The sequence below is a fragment of the Hippocampus guttulatus genome, chromosome 16 (genome assembly GCF_054856545.1).
Source record: "Hippocampus guttulatus isolate MCC_2025c chromosome 16, RoL_Hgut_1.0, whole genome shotgun sequence".
NCBI lineage: Eukaryota > Metazoa > Chordata > Actinopteri > Syngnathiformes > Syngnathidae > Hippocampus > Hippocampus guttulatus.
In genome coordinates, this window is record NC_141276.1 from 7,849,147 (window position 1) to 7,868,125 (window position 18,979).

At 44.3% G+C, this 18,979-nt stretch overlaps 3 protein-coding genes across 5 annotated transcripts; 1 reads left to right on the forward strand and 2 right to left on the reverse strand.

Moving 5' to 3' along the window:
* Positions 1–1,958: 1,958 nt before the first annotated feature.
* vac14 (vac14 homolog (S. cerevisiae)) lies at positions 1,959–6,126 on the reverse strand. Its single transcript, XM_086133909.1, has one exon. The coding sequence runs from the start codon at positions 6,003–6,005 to the stop codon at positions 3,654–3,656; it is 2,352 nt and encodes a 783-aa protein (XP_085990035.1). The 5' UTR covers positions 6,006–6,126; the 3' UTR covers positions 1,959–3,653.
* Positions 6,127–6,421: 295 nt separating this feature from the next.
* Positions 6,422–13,818, forward strand: LOC147192859 (uncharacterized). Of its 3 annotated transcripts, none has more exons than XM_086132918.1 (7): positions 6,422–6,844; positions 7,367–7,476; positions 7,546–7,799; positions 7,939–8,053; positions 8,937–9,048; positions 10,075–10,416; positions 12,220–13,818. In XM_086132918.1, exons 1-7 carry the CDS (start codon positions 6,580–6,582, stop codon positions 12,834–12,836), a joined length of 1,815 nt encoding a protein of 604 aa, XP_085989044.1. In that variant the 5' UTR covers positions 6,422–6,579; the 3' UTR covers positions 12,837–13,818. The 3 variants fall into 3 exon arrangements, with proteins under 3 accessions (XP_085989044.1, XP_085989045.1, XP_085989046.1); XM_086132919.1 differs by having other exon boundaries at positions 10,075–10,254; XM_086132920.1 differs by lacking the exon at positions 10,075–10,416.
* On the reverse strand, positions 13,774–18,953 carry LOC147192860 (uncharacterized). Its single transcript, XM_086132922.1, has 4 exons — positions 18,528–18,953; positions 17,561–17,724; positions 17,366–17,471; positions 13,774–16,492 (listed from the first exon to the last, which is right to left on the reverse strand). The coding sequence occupies exons 1-4, from the start codon at positions 18,808–18,810 to the stop codon at positions 15,864–15,866; spliced, it is 1,182 nt and encodes a 393-aa protein (XP_085989048.1). The 5' UTR covers positions 18,811–18,953; the 3' UTR covers positions 13,774–15,863.
* Between the last annotated feature and the right edge of the window lie 26 nt (positions 18,954–18,979).

An 18,979-nucleotide genomic window follows, 5' to 3' on the forward strand; every position in this document is an offset into this window, starting at 1 on the left:
AAACATATCTTGTTTTACAACAATAATTAACCATATTTATAATTTTATATTTACCAGTGGATAAAATGTACAATCGGTGCATATATACAGGTGATAATAATGAAAGTAATTAAAATTAGTCATTTTTATCCATTCTAGCAATTATAATAGGCGGGAATTATTTTTTCACTCCGTGAGGGTTCCTATCTACTATTGTAATTTGGAAAATTTGAAAAGCAGAAAATAATTTCAGATTTGAAAATAATAGATTTTACTCATTTAACCAATACTCTCTTCTGTGAACTGTTTATAATTCCCTCTACTGGCAAATAATTTTTCGAGGCATTTGAATGGGGTGTGCAGACTTTTTGTATCCACTGTAAATGAACATCCACAAAATATGATAAACATCTATAAGTATTGTGCAGTGCTGTTCTCCTCCCCTTTAAAACTACAACAACAAATAACCATATTCTTAAGTTATGACCACTCGGAAAATATCAATCAGAACTGGGGATTCTTGTCTTGGCTCAAATTCGTTCATGCATCTCTTTCCCTACCCGAACCGTAATCCAGTAATTTGTTGCACAGGCAAATTACCAGAACTGACGCACTTGCTAAAATAGGACGCAAACATGTGCCGATAGGAAGCTCAGTTGGGGATACAATCGCACTACCACTAATGGATTGTACAACATACAAAGTGCTATTTAAGGACTTGCCGACTGCTTTAAAACTAGACATGTGAATCAAAAACAATGCACGGTGTCGTCTCTAAACTATTTTGTACTAATTTTAGGTCCCGCGCTGTTTTGTTTTTTTTAATTGGGGCTACATCGATGCCAACGCATTCCTGTTTGATGACACTCAAGTAATGGAAACCTTCCAAGCTGCATGTGTCCAATGGGGCTGCTTCAAGTGCATTCTGCCGGTGAAAGCTTCATCTGCACTCATCCCGGCAGACCAAATTAGTCGTCTGTCGTCTTGTCGCACAGGTGACGGGGCAGAAGTTCAGAGCTAATGTAGTGGAGCTGCTAACTGATGGGAGTCAACATATGCCCGGCATACACACGCACACGTGCGGTACTGTACATGCTGGGATTTGGTGTGTGCAGTACGTCCCCATGTGGTCAACCAGTTAACATGCATTCATGTGTGTTGGATGTGCTCGTCCTTTATATAGAACGAGGGGCCATATTTAGTCATGGGGGTCACATTAAGGCAGTCGAACCCTTGATGTCTCCAAAAAAAATCATCTTTAATATGACTGATAACTCATACAACTCTTTTCGAGAAGGGGAGTAAAAATTGACAACTAAGATGTAGTTGCAAAAGTGTGCACACCCGCTGATAAGTGGGGATGTTGGTGTACAGAATTAATATTCAAACTCAAGTTATATGGGAGTCAGCAAACACCAGCCACCAATTAAAGTACCTCTGAGTAAGCCCAAATAAAGTTCTGATGTTCTAGTAGGCTTTTTTTTTTTGCTTTCTACAGTAGAAGATGCCCGACTTCAGCCTTTGTGCTAACACTGACTAATATCTCGAACTGTTGATATTTCCTTTCACCTTGTGTAAGTCCACAGTTCCAGAAAAGAAAAATAGCCCCAGAGAATAATGTTGCCACCAGCATGCTTCACTGTAGGTATGTTGTTCTTCTGGTGATGAGCTATTTTATACCTTTTTGAATGATGGCCAAAATGATATTTGCAAAAACACACTTGAAATCTCCCCAAAACATGGGAAAACATGTTTAAAGTAAAACCTAGCATTTGAACAGGGGTGTCTAGACTTCTTATTTGTATGTACTGCATAAGTACTGACATAATAAACACCCCATAGCATTAAGTGTTAGCTATTCCTGTTTTGGGCGTAATAAACGATGCGCTAGTCATGTTGTTAAATTCATTCGAACATAATGAACATCGTGTTTGGGGATTGGATGTACAGTAACGGAAAAAAGATGACATCAGAGCTGGTTCGACCTGTCTAGCCAGTTTTATTTGCTATTTGTTTAAGAAGAAAGAGCACATCTGTCATCACACGGGGTCCAGCTTTATTGACGACTTTACGCACGAATGACGACAAAAGCGGTGCAAAGATCCAAGAAATACAGTATATTAGGATTAAAAAGACACACAGTGACTGTTAATGCCAGCTGTAAATATAAAGACAGCAATGTGTCTGTGTGTATATTTATATAACAGGAAGAAATGGCATACCAAGAATATATGCCTTGACTTAACTGGAAAAGTGAAGCTGGCTCACAGCTCCGCACATGTGACGCTTTGTTTATGGCTCACATGACAATAAATCATCATTGTGCGCATTGAGTAACCAAAGCAGACTAGTTGGTAATGGAATGTGAATTAGCTTTGTTTGAAATAAATGGAACAAATTAATTTAAGAGGAAGAAAACAATATATATACATATTTTGTACCTCCTGACAGGAAAACACATGATTGTGTTATGACAGTTGTCACGTCTTCATTCACAAACAGCAGTGGTGCGAGACTTTATCAAACTAAGGAGTTTTAAATATTAAGGCAATCCACTTTCAAGAAAATGGTTTCAGTCAAGACACCACTCCAAAGCACGATAACAAACATACTGATAAATGAATTATTGATAGTTCATTAAATGCCAGCGAATGTTTTCTGTATGACATTTAGTCGTAACCCCAAAAAAATAACAACACTGATCGTAAAATGACAAAGACGTTTTAGGGCCAAAATGAAAAAAATAAAAATGACATTAAGTTGTAATCTCATGAGAATGAAGTTGTCTATTTTGGAGATCAAAGTTGTAGTATTAGAATAAATTAATATTTTCAAGGAGTTTTTTTTTTAAATAAAAGTGGTAGTTTTGAGACAACAATAGAACATTAAGTTTGAGGAAAAAATGTATGAGATGAAAATTGGTATACATTTAACATTAAAATCATAATATTACACGAATAAATAGTGATGTATGATGGGAGAAAAAGCACGTTTGAATTTCAAAATCCGCCCATGTACGTAATATATTTATGCTGAGCTAAACTCAACTTTTTCGAGAGCACTGAAAAAAAAAAAAACTACAACTGAAACAAAATGGTGTACATAAATAAAATTTAAAAATGATAAAATAATCCAACTATACTCTCACTACATTACAACTACGGTAATATAAAAAATAAACAACCTTTTATCTCCAAAACTTTATTCTTGTTACACTGCGGCGTTTTTTTTTTGTTTCAAATATACAACTTTATTCTCTGAAGATCACGACTTGAATCTTTGTGGCCCTAATCCTCCCTTCAAAGAAAATACATGATGTTGGTATCAGTGAATTTTTTTTCTTCATTAAAAATATTTTTTGAAAAATAAAGAAATGTAACTTGTGACCAGACAGTACTCATTTTTTGAACATAACATTCTCACAACAGCACAGTGTAATAGTGATAGTATGTCTGCATCGCAATTCTGAGGTTTGAGGTTCAAATCCCTGCCCCGGCTTTCTCCCCCTCAACCCCAAAACGGAAATCGAGACTCGCAATTGTCCCGCGACTTTCACGAGTACAAAGAAAATGGGTGAATTGAACATTCTCGTCATGCCAGTGTATGTACAAGCTTCATAATATCATATTTGGTTCCAATAATATAGATATATTTTTTTCCAGTATGGCGCAGCCTCACATCAGTTTCCTGTCGGGCAGCTCGGCCACGCGCCCTGAGCGCTGGTGCCGCACCTCCAGGTGTTTGCCTTGCACGCAGTCGAAGTGGCGCAGCAGCTCGCCATAGTCCACGTTGGCGTGCGGGGCGCGCTTGCGTTCTGCCTCGCGCTCCTTGGCGTTGGCGCGCTTCGTCCCGTCCACCGTCCGCATCAGCTCCGGGTTGGGGACGCACTGCAGGCGGTGCGAGAGCAGCTGGAAGGCCTGGCTCTGTGGCAGAAGCATCAGCAGCCCGTACAGCGCCTTGATCAAGTACGGGTTACTCTCCACGTCCAGTAGCTGAAGGCGCAAGTAGGTAAAAATGGGACTCTCCACCAACTGCACCAGTTTGTCCACCTCCATTAGGAAGTCCACCGTCACCTCCAGCCCGCCGAACTTCTGGATGAGGTCGTAGGCATGTTTGTAGTTCTGCGTGAGGAAGCAGAGCGAAACGGTGGCGACGGGGTTGTGGCACCACGAGCGGTAGAGGCAGCAGAAGAGCGCGCAGCTGTCGGCTGTGCGGAGGTCTTTCAGTTGGTTGCGCAGCTGGAAGAGCTCGGCAGACGTGAGCAGGATGGTGTTGAGCGTCTGCACCATGGTGGAGGCGAATTTCAGGTCCTCCTCCTTGAGGAGGATGTCCGCCATGGAATGGAAGATGTTCTCGGCATGGAGGAGCAGACAGAGCTGGCGGATGATGAACGCCCCTCGGCTTTCCAGCAGCTTTCGCTCGGCGCTGAAGCGTTTCAGGAGGTTGATCATGAACTTGTAAAAGTAGGAGTTCATGCTCGGTGTGGACGGCGAGGATTCGGCAACCCCGGTCTTGCCCACCTTGTCCGGCACCTTGAGCGCCGGCCTGCTGTCAAGCCCGTCGCAGGCCGCCGCCGGATCCGTCTGCCCGGCAGGCGACGAGGCAATCTCGGCCAGCACCTCCAGATCTTTGAGGATGACCTCGTCTGACTCGTCCGAGAGGGTCTTGAGCAGCATGGGGAAGAGGCTGTCTGTATGACGGAACATCTTGCGCGGCGTCTTGATGTAGAGGTGGTAGAGCCACTTGAGCACAGCGATGCGCGTCATCATCCCGGTGGAGCCATCGTGAAGGTGGCGGTCTAGCACCTGCACAATACCGTCCATGTCCAGAGTCACCTGAGACCGATCGGTGCTAGCCGGGGCAAAGAAACTGATGTTGCTGAAGCCCGCCGCTTCCTGCGAGGAGTTCAGCATGTCGCCACCATCGCCAGCGTCCACCTTGTCTTCTCTCGACGGTGACTCGGTGCTTCCGCTTTTCTCCTCTTCGTCGTCGTCATCGTCATCCTCAGGAGTGACGAGCTTCATCAAACTGTAGTTGCAGGCGTTCGCCGCCTCCTTGGTGTTCTTCTTGCGGTCGTCATAGGAGAGGCACGGCAGTACTGCGGTGAGGATCCCCGACGAGTAAGGCAGCACTGCGCGGCCCGCCAGCTGGATGAACTCCCTCATCCACGTCATGGCGGTCAGCTGGATGAGGTCGTTGGTTACCTTGGTCTCATCCGCCACCTGGCAATGGATGACCAGGATGTTCGCCATCTCAGCGAACTTCACGCTGGACGGCGTCTTCTTGATCTCCTTCAGGAACTCGCCGAGCACCACCTCGCACATCCGGCGGATCTCCTTGCTGTTGTCCCCCAGGATTTGGAAGAGGCCGTCCAGGATCTCTGGGAGGTAGTGCAGCAGGTTGATGTCAGGTACGGACTCCAGGACATGGATCCAGGAGATGATAAACTGACGGGCGTACTGGTTATTGGAATAAATGCGCTCTCTTAGTAGAGGGACGAATGCGACGAGGTCGAACTTGTTGCTTTCAGTCACAATGTCCTTCAGGAGTCGGTCCAAAAGTTCTGAGCCGCTTTTGACATTGGGGTCCGGATCAGCTGCAAGCTTGCTCAGTCCATCAAAAAGGAGGTTAAAGTGGGGCAGCACGGCTCCCCTGGCCACCTTGACTATATTATAGAGAGCCTCGCAGGCGTAATAACGCAGACGGCTGTCGGAGTCGTTAAAACAAGTAAGGACCGGCTCGATAAGCTCCTTCAGATACAGACCAGAGTCCTTACCCAGCGCGATGGAGCACGCGGCCAGGCCGATGAGTCCTCCCTTGCGGCTGTGCGGGTGCTGAGACAGTGCGAACTCCGAGGCCAGGATCTGGATGACGTGACGGATCTGAGTCGAGTTGTTCTGAGCCACGAACTCGCGCACCAGCTTCTCGATTTCCAGGGCCGCCACTTTCCTCTTCTCGTACAGTTTATCATTGAGAGCCCGGACGATGTTGGGCGTCAACGGAGTAAAGTCCTTCTCCGTGTTCATGATGGCGGCGTAGGTCCCAACAAAAGTCTTGGTATATGTTGTATTCCCGTTGAAGGTTAGGGGAAACCGCGAGAGAAAGGCTGCATTTAGGAGAACCTGTCACGGGAAACGAGCCGTTAGGAGAACCAGGAAGCGGCGTGTAAATGCGAAGCAGCTGACCGGTTGCTTCCGGCGGAAAGAAATAGGTCATAAAACCGTGTAGCAAACAGAATTTATTATTACTTATATTTGCTTGCTTATTAATTTTACCGAAATAGAGCAAATGAATAAATTTTAAAAAATTAAGACTTAATTTATTTTATTTTGTCTTGCATTATACGCCGTTCCACAATCCAGTGGCGGTAATGCATTTGCTAATCGTCAACAAATACAGCGAAGAAGAAAAAGAGGACTACGTCATAGCTACTCTAGCCCGATTGGTTCCGCTTGACTTGAGGGAGGAGAGCTTCCTTCTCATTGTCACATCCATTCGCGTTTTTTTTAAACCCGAAAACAATTTTACTTTTCAGACCAAGACACTTTTTGTCCCAACAAACAGAGACGATCTCAGAAGCACACACGCTTTCGTAAAGCTATGGAGATCAACATATCTCTTCATTCCAAGCTTTCCTCCATCATGGAGACGATGGCCGAATCCGCCATGGCCGAGCTATGCAAGGCGGTGGATGAGGACACGGTGGAGCTGCGTTTGGAGTTGTCACGGCTCAAGACGCTCAACTCGGCGCTGACCGAAAAGGTTGACACTCTGGAGTGCGAGCTGACGGCGGCCAGGAGCGACCCGATCGGGCTTCCCCGGAGTCACCGTACCGTCGCCATCCAGACAGATGATGACGTTAACGGTAAATAAATCCTCGTTTGTTTACATGTACACTCCCTGGACACAGCATCATGCAACACACTCTGTATTGGATTGGAAGGAATGGTATCCCTGATATACAAATAATTCATCTATAACGATTATTATTAACGCAAATGTAAAAACAACAACAAGTGGACAGTACCTGTACTCCATAAAAATATTTCTAACTGTAGATTTCCGCTAGATAGTCGTGATTTTTGTGATAAACATACAATACGATACATTCCATTCCCCCAAAATATCTGCAACGGAGTTTTTACCCCGATAGCACTGTGCGTTTTACTTTTTGGCCTTTTTTTTTTTAAAGATAAAATGTCTTTGGGTTTCATTGTATGGCAGACTCACTAAATCATTATTTTGCCAGAACAGTATTAACAATATTTTTGTCTTGAAATAAACTTTTGTGTAATCCATAACATGGATGGCTGAAACAGCCACATTTTCCTCAACTGCCTCAACTGTTTGATTTAATCCATTCTGTCTGCTTTTTTTTTTCTTCCAGAGTCTGCATCTCCTGTCATTGAGGGTGTCTTTGGACAGGACTGGTGCCTTAATTTGTGGAAAGACAAATTCCGTGCTGGTCATAAGATTGATGCTCAGCAAGTAGATGCTGTGAGTTTCGAATATTCATTGTGTGTCTATTATACTGTGTATATTCATGCTGTATTTTTCCCTCTGCAGGATATGATGACTTCAATGCCTCTGGACTGTTTCTCTCCGGGCGAAGCGCAGGATTTGGAGAAAGGCGCAGAGTTTTTTAGTTTTGAGTCTTTCTCAGAGGCCATAGAAAGATGGCAGAGGTCCAATTTTGTGGAGCTTTACAAGCGTAGCTCCAGGACCGTTGAGAATGCCAAAAAGCGGGCGAGGAAAAAATCCTACAGTGACGATTTAGTGTTCGCCGAGCTGGACTTTGCATGCGCCCATGGCAGCAAAGGGTAAGTTTGTACAATTACTACCACTGAGATAAGACAGATCAGATCAGAATTATTGATACAGTGTTTTGCTCTTTGGATCTATTAAACTGGAAACGCGGTGCCACTTACCAATATCTTATTAATTTACATTCATTCTTAGCCCTGATTTGAAACGTTGTCCATTCACCATCAAAGTGAGAGTTACACCTGATGGAAGGAAGCTCTACATAAAAGACATCAGTCCTGCAAATAGCCACAATCATGAACTCTCCCAGGTAAGGCAATTAGCCGTGTGTTAATGTAATTGTTAGAGGAATCTATGAGCAAAATTGTATCATGTTTAAAGTTTCATTTAATCTGGACACATCTAAACGTTTGGGTGCGTATCCAGCACCCCCAAATTCCTGTGCACAAAGCCAGAGGGCTGTTGAAGTCCACAATTAGCACGTCAATACAGGTGGGCGATCACGGGGGAGAGGGCGAAACTCGGTCACGAAAGGGGAATGAATAATTCGGGAACAGCGGTTGAATAACAAAAGACGAGTTGAGAACACCCGTCGCGCCCAGACGACATTGGCCATCCGCAAAGTCTACGTCATGCTAATTCGATGTAGACCAGCCAGAAAAGGCGCCGATGTACTGGTGGTTCAATGTTTAACACAGGTAACCCATCACTACAGAGGGGCCGGACCGTGGGTGCGGTATGCAAATATCGGGGCAGTGTTTTCCTTGTATGTTACAATAAAAGCCTGAATTGGCGGGAAGGGAGCTCGAGTGTGATCGCGGAGCAACTAACCGTCGTTCGCTCTCAGAGATCCGCTTCCGCCGATATTGAAGACAATTTTCCTGCCGAGTCATTTCTTTAACTTTGTCCGAGAAAATCTCTCACAGTAATAAATGTTGACCGGTTCAGAAAGATTCACACATTTTATGTACAGCGAAAGTATCGATGGTCAAACGTGGCAGGCGAGGTGAGATTTTTAAGCTGTCCAAAACTTTGCCACGGTACTCACGACGCAGATGGGGAACCCCAATTGGCCGTAGTATAATGGAGTGAATGTAATTAAACCAGACAGTACATAATCAGGTGTATCAGAATTTGGAATTTAAAAAAAGAAAGAAAAAAGGCATTTTTATTCTACTTGTTCCATTTTGCAGGTTGTGTTGACCGGGCCCGAATCGGAGAATTCCGATGTGATTCAAGTCAAAGTAGAAGATTATTTGGAGGGTGCTGCTGGCAGCTTCTCCCAGGAAACACTCAGTCAAGAAAGTAAGTGAATCCACTGTCTTGAATGGCATACGCGAATAGCGATGCTTAACTTTTACGTAAACTTGTTTGAAATGTGAGCGACATCATATGTGATGGGGGCGGCGGTGGTGGTGGTGGGGGGGGGGGGGGGGCAGGACATCAACGGGTATATTCTTACTGCTCTTATGGCGTGTGGTGTATTTGATGCGCAACACAGCACACCTCACCCGAAACCAGATCTCGGCAGACAAAAACTAGTACCAAGGTGGATCTTTGAGAGGCAGCATGGTACCACATGGCATCCCGAAAATGCCTGTGAGACACTTAGACATGCACCGACAATTTGCTCTTCTATTTCTGTCTGGCACCAGCATACATCCACGTAGACCACCTCTCCGGCGCAGGAGGACAAGTTCGGGAGTTTCAGAGCAAAATTCTCCCACCTCTCATCAAAACATAAAAAAAAAAATCATATGATAATAATAATAATAATAGGGCGGCCCAGCGGTGCAGTTGTTAGCGCATCGACCTCACAGTGCAAAGGTGCAGCGTTTTATTCCGGCTCCGGCCTCCCTGTGTGGAGTTTGCATGTTCTCCCCAGGCCTGCGTGGGTTTTCTCCGGGTATTCCGGTTTCCTCCCACATTCCAAAAACATGCACGGCAGGCTGATTGAACACTCTAAATTGTCCTTAGGTGTGAGTGTGAGCGCGGATGGTTGTTCATCTGTGTGTGCCCTGCGATTGGCTGGCAACCAATTCAGAGTGTCCCCCGTCTACTGCCCGAAGATGGCTGGGATAGGCTCCAGCACCCCCCGCGACCCTCGTGAGGATAAGCGGATCGGAAAATGAATGAATGAATGAATAATAATAATAAAATCGAGTCACTGACCCCCGTTGTTGATCTTAGTAGTTGCGAAAGCCTTTAGTCATTTGACTGAGACTTAACAGTTCTTTACGGCAACAAGAATCTGTTAAAAAAAAAAAAAACATCGATGAACGGAGAAACGATTAAAAATTGTTTATGTTGCCTTTTTTTGGATAACATCAGCACACAACAGCACACCCTGGACTTTCCAGGAAGTGCAGACCTTCCTTTGTATCCTCGCCGAGGAGGAGGTGCAGCGGGAGCTCGTTGGCGCGGTTCGGAACAGGAGGGTTTTCCAGCTGGTCTCGCAGCGGATGGCCGCCGAGGGCTTCCGGCGGACGTGCGGCCAGTGCCAGATGAAGTGTAAGAAGCTGCGCTGCAAGTACCACAAAATCAAAGAGCAGAACAGGCCCAAAGCGTGGAGGTGGTTCGAATTGGTGGACGCCGTATACGGTCGTAGGCCGGCGGTCAACAAGCAAGGCGTGGACACAGCCACTCTGATGGAGGCCATGATGGAATCCGTTGGTAAGTTTTGCTGAACGCGAGCTTGATCAAGTGCTTTAATGTGGATTCTTTCCATTTTAGCGAGGGGAGGAATTTGTCCTGTCACTCCATGTCAGTATTACGGGAAGCCGGTCAACGTGCTATTTCTTTCTCTCTTAGGAAATAGTGGAAATTGAATTGCCGCCTGTAAAATCTAAAATAAGTTTCACGCTAGTTAGGTCACCAGCAAAATGTAAACACTTTTGAGTCTTGTGTTCACCCTAATTTTGGTGATGGGTGGTCCGCTTGGGAGGCGATTTGCTTCACATCAAGTCTACACGTAGGTCACTTTTCGGTGCGTATTCTTTTATTATTATTATTATAGCTATATTGTACGGGACAGGGCAGAGGCACGTTTGCGTACGTTTGGTGTATATTTTTTCCTGAAAATGAACTCTCAAATTGTACTGCAGTGATTTTAGTGCTACTCGAAAGACTGAATTAAATGTTCAAATGGTGCTTAACGTCGCCATGGCCGAAACTTTTTTTTTTCTATTTCAGAAAAGTAAGTCCAGTTCAGTTATATCTAACTTTTACATATAAAACATTTGTAGTCGTTCTTTTAGAATTTTTTTTTTAACAGTCAGATAGGTACAATGTTTATTTCTATTTTATGTGTAATGCATGTCAAAAGCGGCTTACAATAAGATTTTTTTTAAAAATAAAACCTCTGCTTTATTTTGGAATTTTTAGTCCTGCTTTTTTGATCATTGACAAGCTAAATATTTTTTAAAGTTGGTACTTGGTGTAAAATTTTCATCATCTATTCTACTCCATATTAAATATGTAACTGCAACTATTTACTTTGGATGTCCTGGTACATAACACATACTTTGTGTCACTTCTCAGAGAAGAGCTTGGGCTCCAGCTGCGGCAGCGGCAAAAACAACCAGCTCATCTCCGTTAGCGAGCTCCTGACCTCAACTGTCAAGGAACTCGACGAGACGACCTTTGACCCGGTTGGCCCCTCACCGGATGTATTCCAGAAAACGGCAAAGGGTTATACGCTGAGGTCACGACACGCTGGAAGAGTTGTCGACGGCGGCTTGGGAGTCAAAGGAAATGCACGAACAGCACCTCCAGATTTACATGGACGACGCCCGCGAGGCTTTGACAGCAGCAGGCTGAACTAGTCAGACAGAAACTCGGCCAGTCGTCCTCCATCAATGATGCCTTTTTTTTTTAACGTCTTTCATTTGGAACTCAAACCGGAATAATTCAAGTGGATTGTGCCATGCGGTGGATATGTGGTTAATTATCACAAATCTTTTTTTTTTTTAATTTTTTATACTGTGTACAATCGTCATTGTATGTTGTTCAACTGGCTCCAAAAATAAACTTGGTAACAGTTTCCAAACCGCATGTTTTGTGATAACTTGTTTTGACACAAAATGTTGTTGAAAGGGAAGTTTGCCGTTTACAAGCCGCTGGCTATATTTGAAATGTCGCCTCACTTGACTCCTAAACCACAAACTCTCTTCTAAGGGAAGAAATATTTGGCATTTTTACCTGCAAAATGTAAGTTATTTATTGTATGTTATTTCAGTATCCTGTACATTGGCTATAAAGTCTACACACCCCTTTTTCAAAAGCTGGGTTTTTATTATATAAAAAAAAGACAAAGATAAATCATTTTAAAGTTTGATCCCCACACACTTAAATTCATAAAAATGAAACACAAGTGCACTTTCCCCCTGATAAATTTCAGCTGTTCTGTTTGTGCTTTTGAAATGCGGGTACGTAAATTACTGTTTTTGTCAGACTTTGCGTTTTGTGTTCCAACAGACGACGAAGAACTCTTCTCAGAGGAAGTCGAGCAAATGCCAGCGTGGCCGGTGGACATCTCAATGGACGCAGTCAGTAAGAATCATTTTTATGAGAACGATGGGACCGGAGAACAAGCCATTCAGTTGAGTGACAGTCCGGAGGACGGATGTTTCGAATATGTTGTCGAAGACGGTCAGAGCAAATTAACAGTGCAAACAAGCTCAAGCAGCGGTGGGAAAAAATACATTTGTTTACGATGCAACATTGTATTCTACAACCCCAACACCCTGATGGTACACCAAAGAGCCCACCAGCCCTACTGGTGCCACGTGTGCAAAGAGCAATTTGAGACCAAGGCCAAGTTGAAGCACCACAAGTGCGAAGTGGCCCCCAATAAGTGCCGCCTGTGCGGGAAGACTTGGGCCAGCCAGTCGGCCCTCCAAACCCACATGGTGGTGCACACTGGGGATAAACGTTTCATGTGTCGCTTTTGCGGGCAGAGGTTCGCCCAGAAGGGCAGCATGAGGAGTCACCTCATCCGAACGCACGTCGGCTGCGGCGAATGCGGAATGAAGTTCGAGGCCAAGACGCAACTCCTACGGCATTTGCTGAAACACAAGAGGCGTACCATTTAATGGGGGTGGGGGCGGGGGGCACGTTATATGAACATTTGCTTTACGTTTGTGTAGAAGCTGAGCGGTTAGTACATCCGCCTCAGCGTTTCCAGGCTGGAGGATTAGAATGGTTTACATATGCCACAAGCCGATGGCTACGGTGTGTCAAGATGGCGCTGAAGCGTTAGTTTTCTTTTAGACAGAGCTTCGGGGGCCATCTTGTGGCATATTAAGGTGTTTCAGAAAGAGCACAAACTAGCAAAAGTTTGGGTGTTTTTTTTCAGTGAATGGTGAATTGATGAGGGCGGCCCGGTGGTCCAGTGGTTAGCGCGTCGACCTCACAGTGCAGAGGTCGTGAGTTCGATCCCGGCTCCGGCCTCCCTGTGTGGAGTTTGCATGTTCTCCCCGGGCCTGTGTGGGTTTTCTCCGGGTACTCCGGTTTCCTCCCACATTCCCAAAAACATGCATGGCAGGCAGATTGAACACTCGAAATTGTCCCCAAGTGTGAGTGTGAGCGCGGATGGTTGTTCGTCTTTGTGTCCCCTGCGATTGGCTCCGGCACCCCCCGCCACCCTTGTGAGGATAAAGCGGATCGGAAAATGAATGAATGGTGAACTGATGAGTAGCGAACAGGAGGGGAACACTGCGCTCCCACACTCCAAAAACATTCACGTGAGGTTCAGTGAAAACTGTAAATTGCCGAAATCTGCTGCAGGAAGCTCCAGCTAACTTTGTACTGTACTCTCATGGGGGGAAAAAACAACACGACAGTGAAAAGAATTCAGCGGCTTGGTAAAGCCAGGACAAGCTCTGTCAAATCTGACAGGGGTGTAAAAAGCAGGTGAAAAGTGTGCTGTTCTCGCATATATAACATTATACCGATCTTAAGTGGTTTTGTTTGCAGCTTTAAAATTGTAATAGATTGCTTTTCTTCTTCATGATAGTCATCAGCCTTCACTTGGGAGTCAAGAAGTTTATTAAATAAAACATCCCTCAAAAATACCACCCGAGTGTGCGAGTTTGTTCTGAATTAAAGAACGCACGTTGCACCGAATCTCCAATGAACATTTGCACATACTTTAAACATTTGGGGTTGGAGGGCGGTTTTGTTAGGGCATGCAAGCACGACGCAAATCTGTAATTTCTTTTGGCAAACACAACAAGCAAAATAGGAACTTTTACAGGTGCGGAGGGGATGTTTTCAAGGGAACAAACAGGCTTTTTTTTTTCATAAAGTGTCATTTGTCTTTTCTGACATCTATTAGACAGGTTTTAGCATGTTTATCAAACAAAAATGGCCCCTGGGACCTTGAATATTTCTTCACAGGCGTGCTGTGCATACCACTACATTTAAATCTGGTATTTCATGTCATTCACTCGTTCAATTCAGAAAGTGAAACTCATATTCAGTCCATTCATTGAACAGAAAAATATTTTACACTCGACTTCTAATTTCTATCCTAATCAAATTGTTTGAACAAAGTGTTCTAATATCTTGAGATGGCGAGTTTGGTGTATTCATTCAATAATACAAAAATATCATCAACCGTGTGTAGCGAATGGATATAACCCAAGTTTCACTTTCTAAATTCAACTACGGTCTTTGACTTTGAGTTACACCTGTATCTCCATTGTGCCCATATATTCTTTTTTTCTGTTTCATTATTTCAGCATGTTCAACCACACTGTTGTGATGTAAATCATTTTGATTGCTAGCAACGATGGCAAATCAGTGCTGCGAGTTGCTACATTCCACCCACAAAGTAAACAACAATATAATCAATAGGAGGGAGGGGGGACAACGTTCACCCATATTTTGAAAATCTTTAAAACCTATACTGTTCCTCATATAGTCATAGAGGTTTTTGAAATGAAAGGGCACACTGTGTATTTAAAAAAAAAAAAGAGTCTACATTGACTGTTGTGATGAGGTAGTTGAAGGTGTACGCTACACATCGGCACATTAACGGATTATTCCAACTTTGACTTGAGAAGACCGTTGACTCCGGCCTTGAAGGAGGTATTTATGCACAGCAAACATGACAACATGCGATGCGGATGAGGTCAGCGTTTCAATGAGGTATTCACACTAAGTGCCATAAAACAGAGAAATGCCACGCAGAACTGCAAGGTCGATCTAAGATGACCGTGATGCGTCCTGCGTGGGTTTTTTTCCTGCATTCCAAAAAAAAAAAAGGAAATCTTCTCAAAGGCAAATCAAAGAAGTTAAAGGGGAAGTCAAAACATTTTCTTCACAATACGTTCTATGCGGCCATTCTGATTAATTTTGCGTTTGTGGAATGTGAATTTTAAGCAGAGAAATGCACCCCCTTTTTATCCATTTCAGAGGGCGGCCATTTTGCCACAGGCTGTCGACTGAAAATGACATCATAGTTGTTATCGGTGTTTGGTCATGTGACCACTTGGCACTGTGATGTCATTTTCAGTTGACAGCAAGTGGCGCTACAACGCAAAATGGCCGCTCCCTGAGAGTTCATACACCGCAAACGCAATGAAACGAACATTTCTGATTTGACTTCCCCTTTAGAGCACAAAACTTTTTTTTTTTTTTTTAAATAACACTTTCTCCACTTGTTGCTTTTGTGACATTTAAACTGTTTCTCAAGCTTCATTTAGCACAAAGTTAATTAAGTACAAAGGAGTATTAGGCCCACACTGCAAACACTAAAAACATAATCCAATGATGGACCGACTCCACCTGGGTCAGTTTTTGGGTTATTTATTTGACCCAACTCTGTGGGTCATTTATTTAATCCCGAAAAATTGGGTCCAATTGAATAACCCACAAAACAATTTTTGGGTCATTTGTTTGACAAACAATTTGGTGGCTTATTCATTTGACCCAAACTTTTGGGTGAGATGAATAACCCAAAAAGTTGAATCAATTTGACCCAGGAGGCGGTCGGTCCCTTTTTGACTCATAATTGGGTTATATATGACCCAAGTGTTTTAGGGTGAAGAAATGGTACAATTCTAAGAATCAAATAACACGCTGCCACTTGGGAGAGCCCAATGGGCGCTTCCCATTTAGGTGGTCTTCATGTGCGTGAAACACTGATGGTGGTTCAAACCGTACTTGTAGGCGTAACATTTCCCGCAGTCCACGCAGCTGTACGGCTTCTCGCCCGTGTGCGTTCGAAAGTGAATGTTCAGCGAGCTCTTCTGGGAGAAACTGCGTCCGCAGTTGGGACAACTATATGGCTTCTCCCCGGAGTGCACACGCTGGTGAAGCTTCAGGTATGTCTTCTGGGCGAAGCGTTTGCCGCACACCGTGCAGCTGAAAGGCTTCTCGCCCGAGTGCCGTCTCACATGCACTTTTAGGCTGCTCAGGTAGTTGAATACTTTGCCGCAGAAGAGACATTGGAAGTGCTTTCTGGGTCTCATGGGTTTGGCAGGGAGGAGAGCAAGCTGTTTGCCGGCACCTCCGTGGATGTTGCCGGCGTAGTCTACGTAGTCGGCGGCGGTGGCCGACGCGGGAGCGCCCGTGGCGTCCAGCAGTGTGCTCATTGTGGCGTCCTCGATCAGTTTGTCCATGATATTGGGCTGCGTGCGCTGGGCTTGGCCGTCAGGCATCAACGGGAAGCTGTTCAAAACCTCCGAGTGGAGCTGGAGCTCGTTTACGGAGCGGTGGAGCTCAGTGTCCAGCAGCCCGACCTCTGCACGATACACAAACTATTACCTCCATGGAATACTCAGGTTAGTAGTCATGGTGGGGGGTGGGGGGGTCTAAAGAAAGGTACACACATACCGATAATCGGACCGGTTTTGAGCATTTTTACTTCCGTGTGATCAAAGTCAGCAAAGGGTTGATTACCGGATGCCTCCGCGAGATTGTCTTGAGTGGATTATCCTGTTGTATGGAGTTTGTAAGGAGTAATATTTCTCACTTTCTGATATGCAAAGGTCCGATTATCACATGACTCTAAAAGACTGTCATGGGTGATTATCTTGTGGTATGTATGGGGTGTGTCTGGAGTGATTTTACTGAACACAACCAGCTAATAAAGCCTTATCGACTGTCTCTAAAAGATTGTCCTGAGAGATGATCATGTGGTGTGGGGTGTGTTAACAGTGATTCTTAACTCCTTCGGATAAAAATAAGCAAAGACCCGATTGTCAGACGTCTCTAAAACAGAGGTCACCAACCTTTTTGAAACCAAGAGCTACCCCAACTCCCACCTGATCAAAATGAACAAAAGCCAGATCATCGGATTTGTCTAAAATATTATGCTTTGTGATTATCATGTGGTATTTGGTGTGCTAAAAGAGATTTCCCCTCCATCCCTTCCAATCAAAATCAGGAACAGCCTGATTACGTAGCATATCTTATATGTCTACAATAACAATACAGAATGATTATCCTGTGGTGTGCGATGCTGTTTTGGTCATTTGGAGTACACCACACACTGTAAGTAGTAAGAACACACATGCTGTTTTTTTCCCCTCCTTCGTTTTGTGGTGAGACTCTGACATTTTAAAATGTACAAAATATGTAATCGTGCACCCCGCTTTACTTTGAAAATGTTTACCTTTCCTGTTATCCGTCAACTGCATCTGCTGCCCGAGCGGATGATCGTCGTACATTTCCTCCTTGATGAAGATGAGTTCGGGTTCTGCATCTATGATATCTAACGCCTGCCAAAATGTTACAACCATATGAATGCCTTGAAGAGAAGTTACAAGCTAAATGTGACAAGAGCTTTAATAGCACTGCGCAGATTTACCTGCGTTCCCATGCTTGGCATAGCAATGGGCTCGGCTGCCTCTTTCCTTTGAGTGGAGGCTCTTTTGTCTTCCCTCCATAGATCCATGCACCAATCCTTCCCAAATACGCCATCGATGGCGGGAGCAGCTGTTTGCTGCTGTCGCTGCTGCTGGTGGTGGTGGGCTGCACAAATCAAGGTATGATTGAAAATGAAAACATGTCTAAACTTGTTTATGTACAATCTGTATCAGGCATGGATAAAAGTGAATAGCATCTGAATCTGCCGACACCTATTCAACATGCTCCGAAAAACACATTTTACAAACTATTTTAATTATTCTTGCAAATTTTAAACAGGCAGACACATTTTTTAAATTATTTTAACGATTCTAAAGACACAACATAGATAAGATCAGATCCATACAGCATTTCTTGTAACGGGTCCTGCATACACACAAACATACTTGCTTATACAAACTCTGGATCACATCTGCATTAAAAAAAAAAAAAAATCACACTTTCCCCACCAAAGACCACTAATGCAGGATTCACACATCACAAATTAAATTCAAATAAATAATGTGGACTAGATCTACATTAAACACAAATAACCCTTCCTACACAAATTGAACTGCTTCCAAACACACAAGATTGATCATACCTGGGTTCAATTTAAAACTTAATTCTTTCCCATCAACCACAAATTAAAATTGATTTCAAAAATACAATGTGGTCAGATTTGGATTTAATTTTACAGATTAATGCTTACCCGGCATAGACAAAATCTGGATCTGATCTGGATTAAAATTGTAGTGAAATTGCTTCCAAATACATCATCGTGATGATTTTTTTAATCGAAACTTGTAGACCTGATTATAAACTGCTTCCAGTGGTGGTTATTATTATTATTAAAACCGTTGTATGTCACTAAAGCACCCTTGAAACGTGCTCCATTTTTAAAGCCCCCCTTTCCACAAACGACTCACCAGTTTTATGTGCATCCTGACCTTCGGAACTCCTTCGCCCGATGTTGTTTACGTGGCCCGGGTAGTAGTGAGCCTCCCGGGCGGCCCTGAGCTGCAGCTCCAAAGAGTAGCATCTCTTCTTCAGGGCCTCGTTCTCGCTCTTGTGCAAGGAGATCTCGCCGAGGAGCACCGACGAGCACTCGTCTGCCAGGTTTCCGATCTCCATCAGGGCCGTCTTGGTTAGCTTCTCCAGGATGGCCGCCAGCTGCATTCGGAAACTTCTATTGGTGGTGTCGCACATCATCTCAACGCGGACTAGGTGCAAATAATTCGACGGTTCGGCCTCGCCAAGTCCGGCATGTATTTGACAAAAACGAGATCCGCGAGCGAATCGTGTTGGACCAAGGCTAGCTGCTAGTTGCTGTTCCGCGGTGCATTGTGGGATGCGGTCGTGTCCTTTCTGAGCTGTACTT